The sequence below is a fragment of the Denticeps clupeoides genome, chromosome 1 (genome assembly GCF_900700375.1).
Source record: "Denticeps clupeoides chromosome 1, fDenClu1.1, whole genome shotgun sequence".
NCBI classification, from domain to species: Eukaryota; Metazoa; Chordata; class Actinopteri; order Clupeiformes; family Denticipitidae; genus Denticeps; species Denticeps clupeoides.
Window position 1 is genome coordinate 12149818 of NC_041707.1, and position 24775 is coordinate 12174592.

Consider the following 24775-nt stretch of genomic DNA (forward strand, 5'->3'; position numbering starts at 1 on the left):
TGTGCCCATCTCCCCTGGGAGCTTGAGCAGTCATTACAGTTGTTGAAAGTAATATTTAAAAGAGCGGGAATAACAGAAGAGGCCTTTTGTCTAATTCATTTGATTGGCACTATCATCATCAGGCAAGGTACAATTACTGGTCCATGTCATTATTTTTTAAAGGTTGTACTGTACAGTATATGTGCCGAGACACATTACCATAAGTGAAGGACGTTCACAAATCCAAATGAGAGTGAAAAAAGTTGTCACCGGCAGTGCCGCTCAGTGGTGCCAATCTGTTTCAGCCTCTCGGGGTGCCCCATCGCCGCTGCTGAGAAGCTGGCCAAAGCCCATGAGAAGCACCAGTCCTGTGACGGAAACAAGTCCAATCAGGCTTCAGACAGAGTGCTGAGGTAATTCTTCTATTTTTCCATTTTTCTCCTACAGTTCAAAGCAGACGAGCACACAGAAGTAGTTAAATCCAAAAGGGTCGTTGAGAGAATTTTTAGAGGAACATTTAAGAAGAGCCTTAATCAAGAAGCAGGCTGTCGACCCCTGATATGGCCATTTTCACACACTTCACGTCCCATTATGACTGACTTTTTGTCTATTATGAGATTCTGGATGCTTTTTATTCATTTAACATACCTGAATATAATTCCCCTCTTTATAATTAGCATAAAAAGAAATAATTGCATGATAAGTGTGTCGAATCCCTTTTTTAGTGCAATGTGTTCTGTCATACCCATACAGACCCATTTCTCTTCCTAGGCCGATGTGCTTTGTGAAGCAGCTGGAGATCCCTCAGTACGGCTACAAAAACAATGTTTCCACCACCACCCCACGCTCCAACCTGGCCAAAGAGCTGGAAAAGTACTCCAAGACCAGCTTCGACTACAACAACTTCGACAGCCACGGTGTGTACGGCAAGCGCGCCATCGCGCCCAAGGTCCAGGGCCGAGACAGCTCTCCCAAGGGATATGATGGTACAGCTGACCTCACTGATAACACTGTTATCAGCCCTTTATTTTTGTAGATGTAAACATGAGGGCAGCATTTTTACAAGCAGTGAGGCATGTCTAGTATCGGGGGCCAGTGAACCTCATATAATTTTACAAAGAGTTTCAATTCATTTTGCTGTTGTTTGCTGGAAGTTGTAATTATATATGTATTTAGACAACATTGGGTTAATTAAACTATTTGTTGATTCAAAAAAAGAATTAAGATAAGATGAATATTTGATGGCTGTGACCATAATACTCATTACAAAGTAATAATTTTACACCAGTGATTAATTTCTTTTTTTTATATTCTAGTAAATGCTGAATTTAATTAATCATTATACCATGGATGAATGTGGGTGGTGTTCATTCGCAAAAAATTTACTTTAATGAGAACTAGTTTTTTTTTTGCATTGTTGGAATGCATACAGCTTTTTTAAAACTGTGAATGTAACACTTTATTAACACTTTATACACATCACGTATTTTAAGAAAATATCCTCCATAATGATGTATTTTAATCAAACCTGTGTTGACCAACCCTGCCTCCATTTAGTGCCATCCTGACTATCGTAAAGGCAGATCTTTGAACATAGCAATTGTTGCATTCTAGTTTAGTAGTTACTTGGCTAACTGTGCACCCTGCACTTATGCACACTGCAGGCTGACATGTTTAACAGTACAGTCAATATAGCATCAAGTTGTAAGGATATAATAATCACTATGGCCATTGCACCAAAATACATGCTATCAAGTCAGAACGTGCCATCAGACTGGGTGTAATGATGGAGGAGGTATATTTTTTTTATTGCTGCTTGCCATATTAGCTGGAATCGCTCTGTCTGTGCAAAGACTAAGTCTGAGAGAAGGTAATGTATGGAAATGATATGGAAGGGATGTAAAATGCGGATCTGGGCCGGCCGAAAGTCAAGGTCTCTGCCTAATTGCAGAGCCGGAGTATGTGCTGCCGGCCGGGTCTCCTTGTGCTCGGTGTAATGGGTTAGAGAGCGGGAGCCTGGCAGCAGGGCTCACAGTGGGAGATGCCACTTTGAAGTGCAGCTGGTGGCTGCGGCTCATTCAGTGTCCCTTTGTATCGCACATGGGCACGCGCAGACACACACACACTCACACACTCGCTGCATGCGGCATTGCTCTCTCACCTAGAGCTCAATCACGGTCGCTTTTCACAGCACAGGGTCTACTGAGGTCTCTCTTTTTCTTCAATGCTTTTATTTTTTGAGCATTTTATTTTTTGTAACTGTGTGCAGGATGATTGGTAACACTTCATAAAATTAAACCCCAACAACTACTTTTTACTACTAATTATGGGCGTATTTTGCACAAACCTTTTCTGTTCCTTTTTTGCATGTATTAAGGAATACAAGACATTATTAATAATTATAAAGAATGATAATGTGACATTAAAACAAATGTCTTCATTAACCAAACGTTAACTATAATATTATTAAAATGATTAAATGATTATATTATATAAAAATGTTTTCCACAGTGCTCCATGTAAAGAACACTGAACATACTTTTTAATATGACTGTTTTTGTGACTCTCCACCTCTTCTATATGTGCTTCCACCCAACCCCGCAGCCAAGCGCTACTGTAAGACCTCCAGCTCGGCAAGCAGCACAGCCAGCAGCTACGCCCCCAGCAGCAGCAGTCTGAGCTGCGGTGGAGGAGGCGGTGGTGGGGGAGGGGGCAGCAGCGCCAGCAGCACCTGCAGCAAGAGCAGTTTTGACTACACCCACGACATGGAGGCCGCCCACATGGCCGCGACGGCCATCCTCAATCTGTCCACGCGCTGCCGAGAAATGCCCCAGAGCCTGGACACAGGCACCAAGCCCCAGGACCTCTGCCCACGGGTACGTCCCACCCCAGCCTGCTGCCGTTCACACAGTCTGTGTGTAAGAGCAGAGGATGTGCGTTGGGTGCAAATGATGTGGATGTTTGTGTCTGGATGAGTGACACTGGCATGTGCTTCTCTGTGTGTATATGGGACCATGAATGATGAATACATGAGGCTTTGATGGGTATGACTGCCTGAGTGGAAATTTGTGAGTTAGATGTATGTATGGGCAGATGCACAGTGTTGGTGTGTGTATGTGTGTGTTATTGCTGTGTACATGAACGATACCGGCCTCTGGAAAAAAGCTGAGTTGAGGTCCTTGGGTTGGCTGTGAGATGGCGTGTAATGTGAATTACTGCACTGAACAGCACTAATTTAGCTTTAATTAAAATAATTTTGGGCTTTAGGCTTTGCAGCATGGCTGTAAATGATTATGAGGTGCTTATTGTCAGGGTTAGCTAGGAGCATACACACACACACACACACTGAATTTAATCAGTGGCCTAGCAACTGACCACTAATTAAACACCATCCTTAGCCAAGATAAATAAATTATTCTGAAAACATAAATTTCAAATATCTATAACAGACATGTATTTTGTTTGCTCATATATACTTTTATATAACTTTAATGGCATAATTTGCATGTATACACCTTATACACACAATACAGTATATACACAAACATGTGTATACACCAATTTTGCTACCTTTCTATGACTCCAAGCCTCTGTCATCCACACCTCTTCTTCTCTCAGCAAGGGACAGCTCGGCCTTGAGCAACCATGGACACCATCTACATGGATTCTATATGTACTCAGTTCTCCAACAAATGTAAAAGTCTTGGAAATTGGCAATTTTGTTTATATCTAGCTGAATCATATCTGTCTTTTTCACTGCTAATTCCAGAAATAAAGCCAGTTGCAGCTTGGCATTTAACGCATTAGCTGATATGCACAGACCTGTAGAAAAGAAAATATGTCTTTGCTGCCGTGTCCTACATAAAGTTGAAAAAGAATCTTTTTCCAATGACATTAGCCACAGAGTGAGGTAACGCTAATAGTGATAAGGGGTCTTTAACTACACTCAAGAATAGCGATGGATGCGCTTTAAGCAAAGAGACCTTTTCGTATCCTGTCTGGTGATCAGATACAGAGAGGGGCACGATGGGAAGCCATGGAGGCAGCGCGCCATGAGCCTCAAGTGTCATTTAGCGTAGATAAAGGCTCCATATCCACGCATTACCCGCACGATGAGAGGCCCATCCGCTAAATGAGGGTATGAAGAGCAGCTGTGCACAAACGCTGATTCTAACAGCGTGGCGCGCTACGAGGGGTAATGATACGTGATCGGTGAATGGACAAGGTCTAGACGAAATAAAGAAAGGGATTCCTCCTGCTTCTTCCGGTCTTGGACATGCACCCGCTTCTTTGTATGTTACACATTTTGTCTCTTTTTGTAGCATGAGATTTTAGCTAAATTAGCAGCTAAATTGGCAAATGCCTTCCCTGTGCTGGATTTTAAGGATCATCCAGGATTAATTCCCTTCTGGGATGAAAATATTTAAGAAATCTAAGAACTCTTCTGTTCTAGAAACAGTTTGACTGGTAAAGATCACATAACAAAATAAGAGAGTTAATGGCCAGAGGTAGCACCAAGGCATGTCATGTTGAAGCTAAATGGGTCGTGAGCCCCAAAAATAGGGAATTTGGTTATAAAGGTTTTGATGACAATATAAACCATTAGTCCAATACAATTATATATTGGACTTGTCAGTTTACCACAGTTTAAGCTGCCAGTTTACCACAAAAATGACCAAAGCCATATACTCTTTCTTGAGGCAATCTTAACCAAGACCAGAAATTCTAGATTATAACTATAACTTTGTTTGAGTTAAGCCCTTAGAATCTGTTGGTCTGTTGGTTTTATTTTCTTCAATGAAGCCATTTGGGTCCAGCATGCATTTGAAATCAGCAGTCTGTGTCGCTCCACCAGCATACCTCAATGGAAATTTTGCATTCAGCTTGTCAGAGATGATGTGGAAAAGGCAGCTTGTTGTGTTCCAGAGACAGAATTATTATTCCTCAAAAACGTTCAGACTCCTCGCTCATTCGTTTCTTTGCTCATTCTGTTGTCTTCTTGTCCCTTTCATCTTCAGCACCTTAATTCATTTATGGGTCTTTCCCTCGCCATTTGCTAGCTCTGCTTCTTTGTGTCTCTTGGCATCGTAGTCGCGATTCATTCAGCAAACTTTTATTTATTTATTTTTTTTAAATCATTCCGTTTGTTTCTTTACTATTCTTTACTGGCCTTCCTATAAAACGGAATCAGTGTGTGTGTGTGTGTGTGTGTGTGTGTGTGTGCAGCACTCCGTCTCTCTCTTTCATCTGACCTCACACCTTCTCTGTCACTTCTTTACATGGTTAACCATGGCAGGGGTGGGGTCATGGCTAGTCCATGTCAGAAGAGCAAGAGAGGGATCTACAGGCCTTGTGCATTTTCTCTCTCTCTCTCTCTCTCTCTCTCTTGCTCTCGCTCTCTCCGTGCCAGTGTCTTTCTTCTTCTCTCTCATGCCCTCTCTGTTCCTCTAATTAAATCTGAAGGGTATGTCACGCATACAGGGAACCTGTCGCACACACTATCTCGACACAAACTCACACCCACGTTTCATTCTCTCCCTTCCCTCACACGCTTTAACCACTGCTATATATAGGGATCTGTGCTTTCCTGTGAAATAAAAACCATGAGCTGATACATATGCTGATGTATTTATAGACAGAGGATTGGCTCAGTGGGTTGATATATTTTATGTTAACACAAGAAAGAGAGTTTCATAAAAGCAAGGTGAAAAGTAGTCTCCCTGCTTGTCTGTCTCTCCATCCCTCACCCTCCTGTCATCTCCTGCTGTAGTGAAAGGTGGTAATTAAAGGTAGAGTGTGTTAGCACTGGGGCCGAGGGGCTGGTAGACTAAGTGTGTGAGTTCTGTATGTTGATTGTCTATATGTGTGACCATATCTCTGGTGCAGTTCCGGTCAGAGGATGGACTGAGATGAATGTATAACTGCATCTGTGTGTGTGTTTGTGTGTGCATGTGTGTGTGCGCATGTGTGGTGCAGTGCCGATGGGAGGTCTGATTGAGACAGTAATGCCGCCTCTCCGGCTTGGGGCCTGGCCACTGCTCGCCAAGCACGGCTGCTAATTGCTTTTTAGCTGCCAGTATGGGTGCGAGCTGCAAACCTCCCCAGCAAGAGTGCAGTGCTGGCAGTAATTGTGTCTGTGTTAATGTTTCAGTATGTGATTGTGTGGGTGGGAGGGGGGTAATGCATGCACTGTGTGTGAATGTGTGTGCGTGTGTGTATGCTGTGACGTACGAGCAGGGACAGGCAGTGTTTTAATGAGAGCTGGAAGCTGCTGTGTGGAGAGCAGCGTTGTCATCCATCGTTACACTGAAACAGGGGCTTCCTTCCTTCCTTACACTGACTGGAATACAGGAATAAGGATCAGAAAAAAACACACATTCACAGCTGTAACACAGCATATAGTAGTGATACATACTATATACTTTCTATCTATATACAGTAAAGTGTATATACTTTATGCACCATGCTCCAGGCTTCTCCAATGTTATCGGGCTTAAGACCAATATGTTTCTCGGTAACATGAAAACCGTGTAACTCACTGAGCCCGTCAACATTTCATCATACACTTCAGCAGTGTTTCATTCATAACCTGTGTGCACAAATGTGTGCCTGTTTGTACACATAATGTATGTTAATGTGTGAAATGTAATTCAGTGTGCCTTCGACGGTGTGTGTTGAATGTTTTGTGTTTTTGTGCATGTGTGTATAGCAATGACTCCATGTCACTTTTGGCTTCTATCTTACAGTTATGCATGTTAAATGCAGCATTAAACTACCTGTTTGCATTTGTGTGTCACTGCTTCACTGCTTCAACATTACTGCAACATTAATGGCCATATGTAGCATGTCATGTCTTTGAGCTATTTCCTGCAATTTATGTGTCTAATGTGTTAGGATGCACTGATACGTTTGCCTAATATAAATGTTACCACCATTATTTTACAGACACACTGATGCCACTATCAGTCACTATCAGACTTTGGAGAAAGAGAGACAGAGAGAGAAAGCATGAGGAAGCCTCTCATACCCTCTCTTGCTCTTTTCCCTCTTGTATTTGTAATATTCTGCCCTCCTCTATCTATTTATCTATCTATCGCCCCATCCCCATCTCTCTCTGCTTCCCTCTCTCTGTGGTAGAATCCGGACGTAGATGTGGATGAGAACGGCACACTGGACCTGAGTGTGAGTAAGGGGCGTGAGCGTGAGGGCAGCTGTGCCGTGCTCACCCCCCTGGAGCCAATGTCCCCTCAGCGCCAGGCCCTGCTGAGCGGCCGCTGTTACCCCCTGAGCCAGGCCGACTGCTGGGACCTGCCGGTCGACTACACCAAGATCAAACGCATCGATGAGGACGACCCTAAAGAGGTGCCTGAACAACAACCCCCCACCCCTTTGAACAGAGTAGCCCTGTATTGCTAGTAGTAAATATTACATATATGGACAAAACAGAGGTTTGTTTAAATGATAACCACTAAGACAAATTGTCATATACTCACCAACGTCACCTCACCAATCGCAAACAAGAAAAATGGGGTATTAAATCTGTATGGTAGATGTAATTGCAGACTTTGCTCTGGTCTTGGCACCGTCAAGTCAAATTTCATACTGATGGAACAGAGGTGTAACTTGCCTGTAGGTAAACATCTACAGAGATGTATAGACGTGTAGATCAGATGGCACCTTTTGTGATTTTTTTTTCAATTTTGAGGTGCATGCACAAAAAAAACAAGCTCCAACTTACAATGTCATTGTCATTTATACAGTGCCCACTTCTGCCCAGAACAGATGCATGATTTTCCCTCTTCCCACTGCAATAAATAAGTAAATAATGTGCACAAAAGAACACGTGCAAACTCACACACACACTGCCTCTCAGCATGTAGCTCCACGTCGGTCTTTAGCCACCTGCTTGCTGCTCCATTTCAGTGTCTGTGTTGATAATCACCTCATTTCCCAGCTTTTTGTCACTGCAGATGAACCATCCGTAAAGCATCCTACGCAGCACAGCATTCACATGCATATCTCATGCAACTAGTGCGTGAAACTGATGCTTGCATAAAGACAGCGGAACTTTGGTGTCAGGCAGACAATGCAGAACAATGTATTCTGGCAGGCATGTTTGAGAAGACTAGCACCAGAATCAACATCTGAGAAGAAACACCCTAACACATTAATATCTGAGAAGATGAAGATGGGTGAAACAGTTATAAACTGGAAATTAAATGTTGTCTGGGGATTAAACCACAGTTTATTTTTCTAAACCACCTATGACCACTAGATGGAAGTCTATTAAATTATAATTGTTATAATGATGCCCTTCAGATAATGATTAAAAATTAGGTTCTTGATATGGACAATGGTTAAATGTGGATGGGGTTTGGCACAACCAGAGCCTTCCCATACAACAAATCCCAGTTTAATGACTGAATATACAGAAACTGTGGGATTAGATGCTTCGATTGATCTGTTGGCTCTGTAACTGAATGCATTATTATTTATTTTTGCATATCTTTTATTACTTTTGTACGTGCAGAATCAGAGACAGGTGTTGCTGAGCTGAAGAGATTTTGCATGGAGACAGCCTGTCTCGTTCTGTTATGGTGTCTGTAGGTGCTTCAGTCAGCCTGGCTGTTTGCAGTATTTTAGTACTTAGTAACTCAGAGTATTATGACCTCAAATCAATATTTCCCTTGCTGAGACATGGAGTGCCGTTTACTAGAAAGAGGGAGGCTTATGAGATGAGGACATAGCATAAACAAAATGAACTTTCAAAGCTAATTTACATTCGCAATGCAACGCAACGCTCGGGCATTTTGTTCTCTTTCATGTTTTTTTCTTCCTCTTGGCTGGCTTTTGTTGTCTTTCATTAGACAGAATGAGGCACAGTAGCATGGAGAGGCTGTATGAAATAACTACCTCATTAACAGGGTTTTCAAGTTCAATTCGCTATTATTCATAGTTCAGCGGAGAGCGTGTACGTGTGTGCGCATGCGCGCGTCAAAGTGCGCACACTCTCTTCGGCGTGTATCCGGGCTGGGGTCTTCGATATTCAGGTGCTGGTACAGTGCTGAAGACATGCGGTGTAATATTGCTATCCACAAGAGATCAATTTGGCAGGGGCCTTGCGGAGCATAACAGCAGCATTAAAACCTATTTTCATGCAAGGCTGCTGCTGGACTGGGCAGCAGATGGGATCTGCGGTTTTGCCACACTGCCATCTAGTGGTTGTAGTGCAAACAGAACGTTCTCGCAAGCCGGTGTGGCGGTGCATTATTTCCAGACATTTCAAAATGTACTAATATTCATGGTAATATGACAATTCAGTCAATATGTGAAATATAGACACTTTGACTATTACATGTTTAATTGCTTCTTCAGTCTGAAATGAAGTGAATTGGTATTATAAAATATAGATTAAACCTACATCTAAACTACTGGAGCCTCCATTACTTCTTTCATTAAGGGATTCTGGTTGAGATTTTCTTTTTAATATTTGCCTTTAAGATCAATTCTGTCGCTGCAGATCTAGCTAGATTTGTGGATTCACTTAAAAAAATATTATTTCAAAGCTCCACTTGTCCCCACAATGTGCTGCAATTGGAGGTGGCACCAGGGTGCTACCCACTGCTCACCAAGGGTGATGGGTAAAAAGCAGAGGACATATTTCATGGTGTGCACCGTGTGCTGTGCTTCAGTGTATCACAATGACAATCACTTCACTTTCAATTTTCAACTTCTTTTAAACTAATATGGACTAAATCACTCAATCAGTATGTTTTTCATCTGGTGAAATGCCTTACAGTGACTGTGTACATGTGCTATATGTGTTTATTTAATGTGCACATGTATGTCTCTGCATGTGCATAAATTGTTCTGGCCCCACAGTGAAAAATGTCTATACCTTCAGTGTTTATTTTATACTCTGTATGGTAGGTACATCTGTGCACATCTGCATGTGTGTGTGTGTGTGTGTGTGTGTGTGTGTGCGTGCACGCGCCAGAGTGATGAGGCAGCCCTGACATGGATTTGGCTGCTGTCTCTGAGGGATGAGTCTGTGGGCACCGGCAGCCTTGCACCATGCTCTACTGCGCTGGGGGCCGGAGGCCTTCTGGATCCTGTCCCAGCAGCAGGCCGCCACGCCCTGACAAATGGCCTGTGGACACCGTCGGTTTTAATGTTTTTGCCCAGGAAGTTAAGATGAACCTCTCTACCCCTCTCTTTCTGTCTGTCTTCCTCCCCTGCTCCATTACAGCCTGACGACCTGGACCCCTTCCAGGACATCCTGGATGAAAGCCCCTATGCGGGTGATGTCACAATCCCGAGCCCGAAGCCCAAATTCGCCCCCTGCAAAGAGAGCAAAAAGGACCTGATAACGTAAGCATGGAGGGGAGATGTTGCTACGCTGCCCTCCCCTCTCCTCCTCTTCTCTCTGCCCTCTCCTCATGTGCAACCCTCCCTTGTTTTCTATCTTCTTTCCGTTGTTTCTGTTTTTCTTTTCTCCCTGTCGCACTGCTTTTGCGGCCTCGGCCTGCGGCACATTTGGCATGCAGCGTATGCTATGTAATGTTCTGGCAGCCTCTCCTCTCTCATTCAGCCCTGGTCTCCTTAAGCAAGCATATCTCAGCTTCTCAGCATTTCCTTTCTGATGCTTTATTGTAATAAAACATCATTCTCATTCTACCTGTTCATGTTGCAGCTGCTCCCTAGGATGTGGTGAAAAGCAAAAAAGAAAAAAAGAATTTAAACGAAACCCAGACAAACACACCTTTAAAGACAGTGAAGCTAAACTGGAAACAATGAAGGAAAAAAAAACTTTTTTTCAGCCTCACTTGCTCTTTTTAGCTCACTTTTGTTTTAATTTTTGGTTTTATTCTATCTATTGTTTTGTTGTTTTTGTTTTCTGGAGACAGATGTCCAACACCAGGGTGTGATGGAAGTGGTCACGTGACCGGTAATTACGCCTCACATAGAAGGTGTGAATTCATTCTTTCATGGTGGATTTAATATTTTCAATTTATTGTTTTCAGCTTACCTCAATTACGCTGTCGAACCAATAGCTAGAGTTCATATTCTATGTTAACCCTTTGAGTACGATGCCTTGATGACTTTCTAGTTAAGACAGAGGTCTGTAGATTAATTCTCATTTTTAAAATTATACATCAGCGGATAGATTTCATCTGTGTCGCGCCTGTAAAGTAAGTGAACAGGCTCTTCAGAGGGTTAACTAGTGTTTCAGACCTGATGTCCCCTTGCACTGGCACCATTGCTTTTTTTGCATACAGTCTATTCTCTGTGCCCATCAGTGTGTATGTGTGTGTGTTTTAATCAGTGTGCTTCAATGTGTCCCTGAGCTCCTTAAAGTTTGGCTAACGCTTATACCCTGATATATCTTACAGTCTTTCAGGCTGTCCTTTAGCTGACAAAAGCATTCGGAGCATGATGGCCACCAATTCCCAAGAACTCAAGTAAGCGTTGTGCTTCTAGGAACATGGGCAAATAACCTTGATTCAGAAATGACAGTGACAGTGAAATCAGTGGCATTTCAGTACAACCTCAGTAATACCAATGGGTCACCCATACCTTGGATCTATTCAGTGCAGCTACTGCATTAATGACATGAATAATAAAATGGTGCTGATTGGATGTTAATGAGTTAAGCTATTGATTATATTTGCTGTTGCATATTTTTGAGGTTGTACCGTGTTGTTTCTTTCTGTGTCACCCAATATTATTAAAATTAGCTATTAAACAGGCATTAAACTTAGTGTGTGAGGCAGACATGATATAGATGTGTGAGTTTTGATGAAGAGGGTCAGTTTGACTTGTGGACTGAGGTCTGTCCTTTCCCCTAGATGCTAACCATGTCCCTCTGCTTCAGGTGTCCCACTCCGGGCTGCGACGGCTCAGGACACATCACTGGAAACTACGCCTCCCACAGAAGGTAACATATGCAGCTCATCAATCATTGTAAAGTACTGCCACTCCACGTCGTTCCAAGGGTATCTGAAGGGAGCTGTGCTGTGTGTAAACTTGCCATTCGTGTTTATTGACCCAAATGTGATAAATTTCTGAGTCCTGCACCATTTATTATGTGCATAAATGGGCATCCTCCTCTACTACTGCAATTATGAAACTGAAATCAGAACCGTATGGCATATGGCGCGTTTACACTTTTCACAAATAAAAGAGGTGTGGATCTGGCATTTAATAAAGCCCTGGGCTTTAGTCCTGCTTGATGTTTTGCTGCATAAATCAGCATCACTCGTTAATGCAGACTAGCCTATCCTGTCTGGAAGTTCAACATTAACATGTGAGTCAGTTTGGGTGCCAGTTTGAGTTAAACAATGAGCTTAAAATAACACGATGGGCGTATGACTCACACTGCGTCTGCCTCTTCAGTTTATCAGGGTGCCCACGGGCACGGAAGAGCGGCATTAAGATAACCCACAGCAAAGAGGACAAGGAGGACCAGGAGCCAATCAGGTACGCCGCTCTGCCGCACCCAGTCTCTATAGTCCAGGGACAACCAACCATTCTTCTGTTTATCTCTGCTGTAATTCTAAAGCCTAATCCTTCATCTTAATGCTGGGGAAAAGGTGGGAAATTTATTAAGGGGAATTTTATTAATAGTCTGCACCCATACATTTGCCTCAACAGATGATGAAATAATTTCACTGTTCCTCAAATCATAAGACAGTCATGCTTTCTACACACAGAATGACATTAATTAGCCACTGACTTTCAAAAATGAAATTTGGTATTTACATTATTGGGTAAAAGATAAAAAATCTGCCAATTTCTGTCTCGCAACACAGTAGCTAAAGATAAAAAATGTTTTCATATGTGGCCTAGCAGTTAAGGAAGCGGTCCCGTAATCAGAAGGTTGCCGATTCGAATCCCGATCTGGCAAGGTGCCACTGAGCAAAAGCACCGTCCCCACACACTGCTCCCCGGGCGCCTTTCATGGCTGCCCACTGCTCACCAAGGGTGATGGGTTAAATGCAGAGGACAAATTTCACTGTGTGCACCGTGTGCTGTGCTGCTGTGTATCACATGTAACAATCACTTCACTTTCTCTTTGTTGCTATTAAAAACATATTGGGATTTATTTCCTCTGCCTAATAACTGAAGCTGTAGTTTACTCCTGTAGTTCTGTTTGTGGCAGAGTAGAACCAGTTCCTGCTGTGATACCAAAATAACAAATGTATAGGAATCAGACACAGACACAGGGATCTGACAGCAAATTTCAGCTTTGTGAGCAGTCAATGACAATGAAAACTGTTTTCAACAGTTTTTAAATTCTCTACTTATCTTTCACCTCATTGGCTGATACATATAAAAATAACAGTGAATATCAAAGTATGTATGTGTATGTATATATATATTTATATATGCTTACATATTATACCTATAATACACTTCTCACTGGTCCTAGGTGTCCAGTCCCTGGTTGTGACGGACAGGGACACGTAACGGGAAAGTATGCTTCACACCGCAGCGCGTCAGGCTGCCCCCTGGCAGCAAAACGGCAGAAAGATGGCTACATGAACGGCTCACAATTCACATGGAAGGCTGGGAAGACGGATGGTATGTCCTGCCCAACCCCGGGCTGTGACGGGTCCGGACATGTCAGTGGAAGTTTCCTCACACATAGGAGGTATTTCATATATATGCTTGATGTACAAAATTCACTATGGATCATTTTAGAAAATTCTGATAATAATGTATCATGTAATACTACACTGTAAGAGGATGCTATGAATGTTTATTTTGGTTGGTTCAGAGGTGGAATTTTATTTTGACATTCCAGTTCTAACATTCCAACTTCTGTCTAATCATAATATGGTATTTAATAGAAAAGGGATAAATGAATATGAAGCTGAGTGAGTAATACACAAGATTTACCTCAACCCTCAACCCCAAACATCTCCACCTTCCAAGGAGAACTTGGTATTCATGCAAAGAAACTATTAAAACTTGCTAGTGCTCAACCAAAGAAAAGTTACATACACGGTACACCACATACAAGACGAGGAGTCACACCGGACATGACCGTGACCAAAACCAAATTACACGAGAACAACCGCTCCCTTCACACATCCAGTATTTAATACTGGAACCCAGAGCACTGATGCAGGCAAACTTAAATAGGGAGGATGTCAGGGGAATCAAGGGGGTTTGGCCTGTAATCAGCGCTCCGGGAACCATTGTCATTTAAAATGATGTATCAAAAATCTTTATTGTCATTTTAACCGCAATTTTCACTTCAAAATTAGCCCCGTATCCATCTTTCTATTTTATTCTTGGAACCGTTTCTAATCCTTTGATCTATTTATTTCTTAGGGCAATGAGCAGTGGATTTTTTTCCTGACAAACAGCCCCCATATTTTGCAAGATGTTGTTTACATCACACTGTAAAGGCAGTATGTATGATGGTGTTTGTGGTTCTGTGTTTATAACTCATAATCTCCGTCTTTCCCTCTCTGCCTCCAGTCTGTCAGGTTGTCCGCGTGCCACGTCTGCCATGAAGAAAGCCAGATTGTCTGGGGTGGAAATGCTAACGCTAAAACAGCGGCCGAGCAATGGTACAAGCAGCAGTGTACTTCACACCACACAGCCAATCACACGCATGGATACCTAATCAAGTCAGCAGCATGCATGTCTGATTGAGCCAGCCACAATCCTGAATACATAATGGCCGTAGCCCTGGGTCTGTATACCTAATGGTATTAGTCACACTTGCATCCATAATGTTGCCAATCAAAATCCTGCATACATTATGGGATGTTTAGTTGCCTGAAACAAAAAGAGCTCTGATTGCCTGCTGTCATCATGGGTTCATAATCAGACTCATAATTAGCCCTTATGGCAGTTCGTAAGGCCACCATCTTGGCTCCTTTCAGGGGGCTATTTTCACTTCTCCAAAGTGTGGATTGGTTAGGAACAGGAACACTGCAAGCTGTGTGACTTTGTTATGAGGAGCAAGTGCATATAATCATTTGTGTAATCATTGGTGATTTTACATAATCTGTTTATATACCATATTTATTCATGCAGCCTTGGAGTCTATAGTAAAATGGCCAGCAAAAGCTATGCAACTGATGAATGTTTTATTTGATCATTTTCCCTAGGAATAGAAAATGATGAAGAGATAAAACAGCTGGATGAAGAAATCAAAGATTTAAATGAATCTAATTCGCAGGTGGAGGCAGACATGATTAAACTAAGAACACAGGTAATGTTTGCTTGCCCATTTCAGTCTGCATGAAATGATGCTGGAAATAAGGCAACACCAGGATTTAAGTGTTTTGAATTAAGGCATGCATTTTTTGTGTGTGCATTTGTAATGAATTCATAAAAATGAACTGGCATTAGAGATTTGAATGGATAACATGTCAAGCCCAGTGTTTAAAATCGATTGATGACTTTAACAGAGACAGTGTTTCTGCACTAAGCCTATTCATTAAACAATCGTTTTATTTTTTTTAATGGTGTATTGCTTTTGTAAATGGCGGCAATAACAGACACTAGCAGTGATTTCCAGTATTGATAATAACCAACACAATATTATACAGTAGTAATAATAATATTTTTCATGTCAAAAAAACAGAAATCAAAATAAAATCTTTAACTTAACCAGGACATACTCTGTAAACATGTCATTAGCGGTGACATTACCATGGCTCTCACCTTTAGATTTTATTGTACATCATAAGAAATCACTTTTACTTGAACAATTTATTGAAGGTCAAGGTTAAATTTGCTCTAAGGAATCACAACATAGGCAGCACATTTTATTACTCTAACACATTAACTGCATCAGATATATATGTAGAATGGGCAGAAGAAGAGAATCATGAATAATGTTTATCTCTGCTGAAGCCCTTTGTTCATATAATATTATAACTTGAACAAACTATTAGTAATACCAGTATATCTTCAAAAAGATGAGATGGGTTTTTTTATTTGGTCTCTCCTTTTATTTGCATTAGATGAAGACATAACACACAGGATAAAAAAAAAGTCTGGTTACATTTTTAGAATATCAACATTCTGTTGACATTACTATGGGAATGAAACCTCTGTCCCTGTCTGTCCCTAAGTGCTGACTATGGTGTGCAGTGCATGTTGTCCTCATGACAAGCCACCACTGACTCAACTGCACTCAGACTGGCTGCACTTTCTCTGAGATTTCTCACATGGTATCCTCCTCTTTCTAGATTACCACAATGGAGACTAATCTGAAGTCAATAGAGGAAGAAAACAAGGTGATTGAACAGCAAAATGAATCTCTCCTGCATGAGCTGGCCAACCTGAGCCACTCACTGATTAACAGTTTAGCTAATATCCAGCTCCCTCATATGGTAAGGGCCACCACCAAGAACGGAAAGTGGGCAAGTTATGGAATATAACAGAGCATAGCACATGGCTTGTGATTATTATTATTATTTATTTTTTCGTTAGTTCACTTATGTTTTTGTATCGCTCTCAGGGCCCTACTTGCATGCAGTATTCAGTATTAAAACAAATAAAATATAATTGTGAGGGAGATTAATCAAACCAATAAGGTACAACGTATAATGCTATGAGTACACAGATTAGTGAAGAGGTGGATGTCAGATCATCTGTGGTCATATGACCAGAATACGAACAAAATGATAGGTTACAAACACTGGTCTTATACTTATCAACATGTTTGTGTTTGTAAAGTAATTTCATACCCAAATCAAATGATCTGTCCGAATCCTGCTCTTAATGCACGGATGTCTGAGTCTCTTCACCATTTTGTAACTCTTTCTTGGTCTGTTAAGTATGATGCAGTTTTGCGCTGTTAACAACTTATCCATTTGATTGTCTTTGCGCATTCAATGTTATGTAGTGTTTTGTAATTTTAACTTAATGTAGATACTTATCAATGAGCAAAACAGCTTTTTTCCATAAACATTCATTTTATTCTTTGTCCTATGCTTAAATGACCTTTAAGTGTCTAAATTTAGCCCATGATCGCATTTGTCTTTAGTTCACAAACTACAGACATGGCAATGGGATGCATGTGTAAAGAGGGATGTTCAGTATGCACCCCCTCTATTTATGTTTGTTAACGGATACTAGCTAATGCACTGTGCACCATGAAATTGTATTGCTTTTTATATTTTAAAATACAATGTCATGCTATTGTTAAAGGCTTCCGAGGTAGTGAAAAAGTCAAAGACACATCCCTCTGACATATTCATCCTAGTTGGCATGAGCAGACATCTCACACAATTCTATTTTCATCCTTTTCAAACAAAAACTGAAAAAAAAAAAAAAAGATTCCTTGAAAACCCGTCAAACATAATGATGTTGGGAAAACATCAGAGTTCATTTCACTGTCACTGTATATTTTAACCTTGTTTGATCCAAATACTAAGATAACGTTTTCCAGGAAGAGATTTAGTTTGAGGACCTATAACAGAAAGTCTGATCATTTGCTTCTTTGTGTCTTGCCTGTTTCGAATTTCTGTTTTAGTTTATTTCATGATTGTAATACTCTTTGTGCAACGCTGCCCTCTAGAGATTACATTTGTCCGTGAAAAAAAAAATTCCTCGAAGCCATTGGAAGGCTTAATGCTTCACTGTGCCCTTAACAGCTGATCCTGGGTTGACTGTGTTGTTAGCCCGCAACAGCTTGCAGTGGTAGTGGAGTGCAAGGGGGTGCTGATCCTAGGTCAGCTGTTAAAGGCAGGAAGTCAGTAAAGCCCTTTAAAATGTGATTCGAGCATGTTGACTACCGCAGGCTAATAGAACTCTTGTTTACGCCTTTCCCCCCTAGAAACCGCTGCCACACAAAGAGGCTCCCATTAGAAATAACAGCTGTTTACAGTTGCATCAGAGAGTAAGAGAATGATTTTCACCATCTAATTATGTTTTCCTCTGCCTTTTCCTTTCAACCCATCATCTTGCTAAATTCAGAGTTAACATCAGAGTTAATTGATATTACTGTTAGGATAGTCCTGTTACTGATAGAAACAGTTAAACAATTTTTTTTAAATGTTAGATTTGATTTAACCATGATTCTCAGTAAATTTACAACATTATAATGATAATCCATGACATTGCAATGTGTAGACTGTTTCTAATTCCATTTTAATGACACCTTATTTTATAGTGGACTAATTCTCTCACCTGTCTCTTTAAATGTGATATTTTAAATCCTGCCTTTTTTCTAACTAGATCAAATAAGACACATAGAGAATAAGTCCACAGTGAAGTCATGTTTTGTGCCATTCATTACACTATTTTTTCTGATCTACAGAGATTAATTTCCCACTCATGTCACATTTGTCATGTATACCAAATAACTTTGTATACATTTTTTATATGATTATTTTTTTGTCTCTAAACATCAAAAATTATATCATTTCTGTCCTATCCTGATTGGTCCTTATATATATTCTACCATAATCATATACCACTACATATTATGATGGAAAAAGCTTGTTTGGAGTGTTTTAAAATAACATTTATGGAAAAATGCTGATATATCAGCTGCTCGGAAAAACATTTTTGTTCTTGAGTTATATGGGGTGGGATTTAATCAGCTGACTTTTGTGTGGAAGTGAACAGAAGACATCAACTTCTGCATCTGTCACTGTAGTTAAATACAAAATGAGTACAAAGTGCTAATGGGAAAAAATGCATAAAATCTGAAAGAGTGGCATTAATATTGTGAAGTGTTTTGTCACGTAAAAGACTGCAACCCTATAAAATGGTTATCACATGAACATTTTATACACCTACACTTTTGAAAGTATGTTATAGCATCCTGTTACGTTATACACTAACAAAGGCTGACACATTCTATTATGGAATATGCAATAATAAATGCATATAAGATATACTAATTCAAATACTTTACAATACTATAGTTGGGCTAGGTTTACTATGGTAATATAGTATATTAAAAGGTTTATTGGCCTGAAAGAAAGTTTCTATATATGTGTTCCTCCTTCTGTAGTAACACAGCAGAAAGTAAACTGCAACCAACAAGTTGAATGCAGTTGAGAAGACTGGACAACTGGACTCTTTAAATAAAGTGACTGATTCCTTATTGCACAACTCTTATATTGGTATTTAAACTCTTATATTGTTAGAAAGTGTGTCCCACAGCAATTTAAAGTTTCTATATTTTGATATGTACCAGGCTATGACTAGTCTTCCAGTAAGGAGGACAACTCTCCAGTTCATCACAGATCAGACGACTGAACCCATGTCCAGTTTTCATCACCTGTTATACTGGCAGTTTCTTACATGGCACCATAAATATGTGCTTGAGCTAAACTGCCCTTTTCTGCAGATTTTGTGTTGAACCTACTTTTGAAATGAAATGAACCAGGCTGAAACAGGTTTAAATGAATACCTCCTGCAGAGGTACTTATTGACAGCTCTTCCATAAAGGCCGGTCTCTATCTTTCCAATCCCATATGCAAGGGACAAACAAATGAGTAGAGTGAGACAATTTGTGGTGCCATGACAGTCTTTTGCTCTCAGTGTCTCATTGCATGACATCTTGACTTTGAGTCACCTTTCTCTGAAAGTATATTACTCTGTCATTGTTGAAAATTTGGATTTGTAAAATTCTGCAAAGAGACATTTTTTATCTGGTTTTAAAAGTTCTTTGCTTTAAAGTTCAGTTGAATTTGTTTCAAAAAGTTCTTAACTAAAACATTTTTGGTTGTAAAGCCCTAGGCTTTAAATATGCAGAAGAAGGGCAAATGTCAGAGAAACATGGCTAATGTTTTGTCCATGGCTTTCATTCATCTTACTTTATTCCTCCTCTCTTGCACGTTCCACAGGAACCAATCAACGAGCAAAACTTTGATGCATATGTGACTACGCTGACTGACATGTACACAAATCAAGATCAATACCAGAGTCCAGAGAACAAAGCTCTGTTGGAAAATATAAAACAAGCGGTACAAGGGATCCAAGTGTAGTCACCCAGCTAATGGAGGAAATGTTCTCAAAAAAAGCAAGAAGAAAAGACATTATCGAAAAAAAAAAAAAATCAAACGGGATGCCTCATGGTTTGTTGCTGTACTTTATCATACAGTGTTAAATATTCACTTCTGTTCTTTTAAAAAAAAAGTGTTATGCTTACTAAACATCATAATTTTTGTCTTGCTTTCAAAAGATATAGTTACTTGCAGAATAGTTTTTGGAAACATTCACATTTTATACGTTTTCATATGAGCTAACATAGTGTGATGTAATGTTTCTAGATGCTCATGTATGCACATTTTTAGTGTATATTTCGGAACAGTAAGGCAAACAGTATCGGACATAGGTACTTTTTAATGCTAGCTGACAGAGCACTATAGGCTGAGTTTATCTTGACCTTGATTCAAAATAAAAAACATCATACTGAGGAAATGCAAGGTGGTAGCTAATTTGGTTCTCATTTATTTATATTTAATTTAGTTCTTCTCATTTAATCATTTTATGAAATTTTGAACAGTGTCTTCTTTTCTTGTGTGTGTGCAGATTGTTAAATAGCCTTGACTAAGACTTGGTTGTAAATTCATTTATTTTTGAACAATTTTTCCTCTTTTGTTAAAAATATTAAGTTGGTAGCAGAAGGTGGGGGGTATTTATGAAGATGTTGGGAAAAGAGCATCGAAAAAGACACTGACTTGATGTATGAATGTTACAGTTTTATTGTAAACATCATGACACGGAAACTCAATGGTGAAAATCCCATTATCTAGTAAAGGACAAATCTCTGATGTTTTTTTTTTTTTTTTTTACTTTGGTTGGAAAACATTGTCATTTAACCAGCAACAAGGTGGTGGCAATATGGACTGTAGGCATCATCATGGCATTTCAATGTTATGTTTCTTTTCTTTTGGATTTTAAAAACCTGCAGTAGCTAGAATCAAACAGTGTCTTAGCAATATATGAGTAAATCATGTTTATAGATATGGGATGCAATCGACACTGGAAAAAAGTTAGGGTATATGCAATTTCTTGTTTGTAATCGTAGTGGGGAAATTACTGAATCTTTTTACTATATGTAAAATATTGATTTTTATATAAATCTTTTAATACAAAAAAAAGTTTTAAAAAAGTGGGGAAACATGAAGATTCCATTTAGAGGTTTAGAGATGATAGAACTATTCTTTATGAGTTCCACATTCTTTATGTACAAGTTTGCACAGGGACACCTTCGTTTCCATGTTTTGATGTTTTTACAGAAACGTAAGCAGTACCTGAGAGCCTAAATCAAGTTTTAAAAAAGGGGTTTTGTAAAGAATATATATAGAGTATGAGAGCGGGACTTACAGGGTCACTGTCCCCACTTATGTGCCAGTAGACTGTTTGCACTTGTCTTGATATATTAAGCCTAATAAGTGGCGCTGTGCAATTTCCATGTGTCTCTGTGGCACACAATTGGAAGAAAATGACTGCGAGGAATTTCAGCAGTGTCACTGAGGGGGAATACAGGGATTTCAAATCTGAATAATGACAATAACATATTGGTAATATTATAAATTAGAGGACAATTATGCTTTTTTTCTTTGTTCGTTTGTTAATTTTCATTTAGATTTGTCCAATTATCATAAAAATCCCCAGCAGCACTTTATATCTAATCACTGTACAAAAAGTATAATCAATAAAAAGGTATAAAAAGACGGAAAAAATCTCAATTTTTTTTCCCGATAGACTATAAGAACGCTGTAGTTGATCTTTGGGGTGAAGCAGTACCATGTCTGTGTGCACCCCCCTCAATTTCTGTTGTGCTATTAGTTGTTAGCAACCATGTTAAGAATTTGCCTTTTTCGAGAGCTAAAGCGAAGGTGCTTGTCTTTCACCAGATCTCATATATTGTACTTTTACGTCCTCTTTTAGGACTCCATCATCCATCTCTGCATATGCCTTTCTTCACAGCATTGTGTCTGAAGCTTTTTGCAACTATAGTAATGCTTTCAGTAGAGTACTAGCTAGTATCAGTTTTTGAATTAATTATTGTTATCATTACAATGGAAAGGGATTTTAAGCACAAACCTGCTGCTCATCTACTGTTGGTAAATAATATCAAATAAAAAAAAGATATCTGTGACTACATAGGGAACACAAAAAGGTGTCACATATTAGAATGCTGAAATTTCATATAAATTATTGTGAATCCATCAGAGATTATTTATTCTAACTTATTCATTTGGAGGTTTGGTTTAAGTATTCATTAACGAGACAGGATTTTGTATAAACTATTGTGCTCTCCGTGGAACTGAAGTTTAATTTATTTTTGTACTACACAGCATGGATTTGTTGACATTTTAATTTTGCTATAAATGTGTGAGATCACAAGTTGCTGTGATATTTCATTTTTAAATTGTGAAATTTGTACAATTTTTGTCATGCTGGATGTTGACACATCTTACTCTGAATAAAGAAATATTGTGTTGCCACAACCTTGTACAAACATTCCTGTTTTACTTCTGCATGGTGCTTCCAGTCACCATTGTGGATTAAGTGCTTATAGGAAATATGTAGTGTTACGTATCATAGTGTAGACATGACAGTGTTATAAAATAGGTGCAGAAAAGGGACGCAAGGAACAATGGACATTCCAGAGATGAAGGAAAGACATCTGAGAATGCATTGACCTTGTTTATCTGACTGATGTTACCTAGACACACAGACACAGAGGCACAACAGAAGTTACAGAAATGAATTGTTTCTCATTTATTAAACACAGGTAGATTAATATTGCAGTTACATGTAAAAATGTGGTACCAAAATAAAAAAGGTACCAATGTTACAGAAAAACCCAAATTAAAAGAAATTGAGAAAAAGGGGTAGAAAGAGAAAGCGGGGAGCCAAGTTTCAGAGAGGGAGCGTGGCCCTGGAGAAGCTGGAAGAGGACCCCAACATCTCAGGGGGAACTAGGAAAAGAAGAGACCGTAACTATGAAGATAACCTCCTTTATACCTGGCACTTCACTTGCAAAAAAGGTTCCCACAGACCAATCAGATTGTCCATTGATGCTTCTGACTTGTCCAAACAGAACAGATACTGGTCATCCACAAGGCTTTCCCGTCATGGTACCTCAGGCCTGCTATTAATACTGCTGCTCACAGTAAATAGTCAGTAAAATTTTAAATAGGCACAATGGCACCATCATTAGAATCAGGTATGATGATTTATTACTTAATCAATTCTGGAATAAGCGTGGTCATGATTTCTACTAGTAGAGTAGTTTTGCATCTTGTTGTGTTGCAGTTTGGTTTGTTCTTTGAAAGTCATTGAGACTACACTTGGGAAGATAAAACCTGTCCTCATCATGACTTTACTGGAGGCCATATGGTTCTTGATTGGCACAAATGAATGTTGAGAATATGAAAATAACAGGCATGATTACTTACTGCGAATTAGAACACACATTTGGACACACCAATTACATTAATATTGACAACCTCCAAGCTATGAAAGAACACACATGGAATCACATGGAAAACAAAAACCTAACCCTAAACAAATCAGAATATGTCTTAAACAAGTCTTATAAAAGTCTTAAACAAATCAGAATATGTTTTACATTTTAAATTATTCAAATGTAAATTATTCAAACCACAGCCACATACAGGGAGTGCAGAATTATTAGGCAAGTTGTATTTTTGAGGAATAATTTTATTATTGAACAACAACCATGTTCTCAATGAACCCAAAAAACTCATTAATATCAAAGCTGAATGTTTTTGGAAGTAGTTTTTAGTTTGTTTTTATTTTTAGCTATTTTACGGGGATATCTGTGTGTGCAGGTGACTATTACTGTGCATAATTATTAGGCAACTTAACAAACAAATATATACCCATTTCAATTATTTATTTTTACCAGTGAAACCAATATAACATCTCTACATTCACAAATATACATTTCTGACATTAAAAAAAAAAAAAAAAAAAACAAATCAGCAACCAATATAGCCACCTTTCTTTGCAAGGACACTCAAAAGCCTGCCATCCATGGATTCTGTCAGTGTTTTGATCTGTTCACCATCAACATTGCGTGCAGCAGCAACCACAGCCTCCCAGACACTGTTCAGAGAGGTGTACTGTTTTCCCTCCTTGTAAATCTCACATTTGATGATGGACCACAGGTTCTCAATGGGGTTCAGATCAGGTGAACAAGGAGGCCATGTCATTAGTTTTTCTTATTTTATACCCTTTCTTGCCAGCCACGCTGTGGAGTACTTGGACGCGTGTGATGGAGCATTGTCCTGCATGAAAATCATGTTTTTCTTGAAGGATGCAGACTTCTTCCTGTACCACTGCTTGAAGAAGGTGTCTTCCAGAAACTGGCAGTAGGACTGGGAGTTGAGCTTGACTCCATCCTCAACCCGAAAAGGCCCCACAAGCTCATCTTTGATGATATCAGCCCAAACCAGTACTCCACCTCCACCTTGCTGGCGTCTGAGTCGGACTGTGGCTCTCTGCCCTTTATCAATCCAGCCACGGGCCCATCCATCTGGCCCATCAAGACTCACTCTCATTTCATCAGTCCATAAAACCTTAAAAAAATCAGTCTTGAGATATTTCTTGGCCCAGTCTCTACGTTTCAGCTTGGGTGTCTTGTTCAGTGGTGGTCGTCTTTCAGCCTTTCTTACCTTGGCCATGTCTCTGAGTATTGCACACCTTGTGCTTTTGGGCACTCCAGTGATGTTGCAGCTCTGAAATATGGCCAAACTGGTGGCCAGTGGCATCTTGGCAGCTGCACGCTTGACGTTTCTCAGTTCATGGGCAGTTATTTTGCGCCTTG

The 24775-nt window shown here is 39.8% G+C and overlaps 1 protein-coding gene across 14 annotated transcripts in view; it reads left to right on the forward strand.

Moving 5' to 3' along the window:
* myt1lb (myelin transcription factor 1-like, b) overlaps positions 1-22424 on the forward strand; it is a 79672-nt gene extending 57248 nt beyond the window's left edge. For 4 of the 14 annotated variants that reach the window (XM_028988770.1, XM_028988593.1, XM_028989031.1 and 1 more), the window contains 15 exons: positions 285-392; positions 751-965; positions 2584-2855; positions 7117-7341; positions 10229-10350; positions 10887-10949; positions 11373-11441; positions 11855-11917; positions 12376-12459; positions 13412-13633; positions 14470-14561; positions 15108-15211; positions 16197-16340; positions 17789-17851; positions 19812-21647. In XM_028988770.1, the coding sequence (XP_028844603.1) occupies positions 285-392; positions 751-965; positions 2584-2855; positions 7117-7341; positions 10229-10350; positions 10887-10949; positions 11373-11441; positions 11855-11917; positions 12376-12459; positions 13412-13633; positions 14470-14561; positions 15108-15211; positions 16197-16340; positions 17789-17851; positions 19812-19952 (1987 nt within the window). In that variant the 3' untranslated portion in view covers positions 19953-21647. Of the gene's footprint in view, positions 1-284; positions 393-750; positions 966-2583; positions 2856-7116; positions 7342-10228; positions 10351-10886; positions 10950-11372; positions 11442-11854; positions 11918-12375; positions 12460-13411; positions 13634-14469; positions 14562-15107; positions 15212-16196; positions 16341-17788; positions 17852-19811 lie in introns of all 14 variants that reach the window. The other 10 variants (XM_028988413.1, XM_028988317.1, XM_028988501.1 and 7 more) reach the window with 7 other exon arrangements.
* The last annotated feature ends 2351 nt before the right edge of the window (positions 22425-24775 follow it).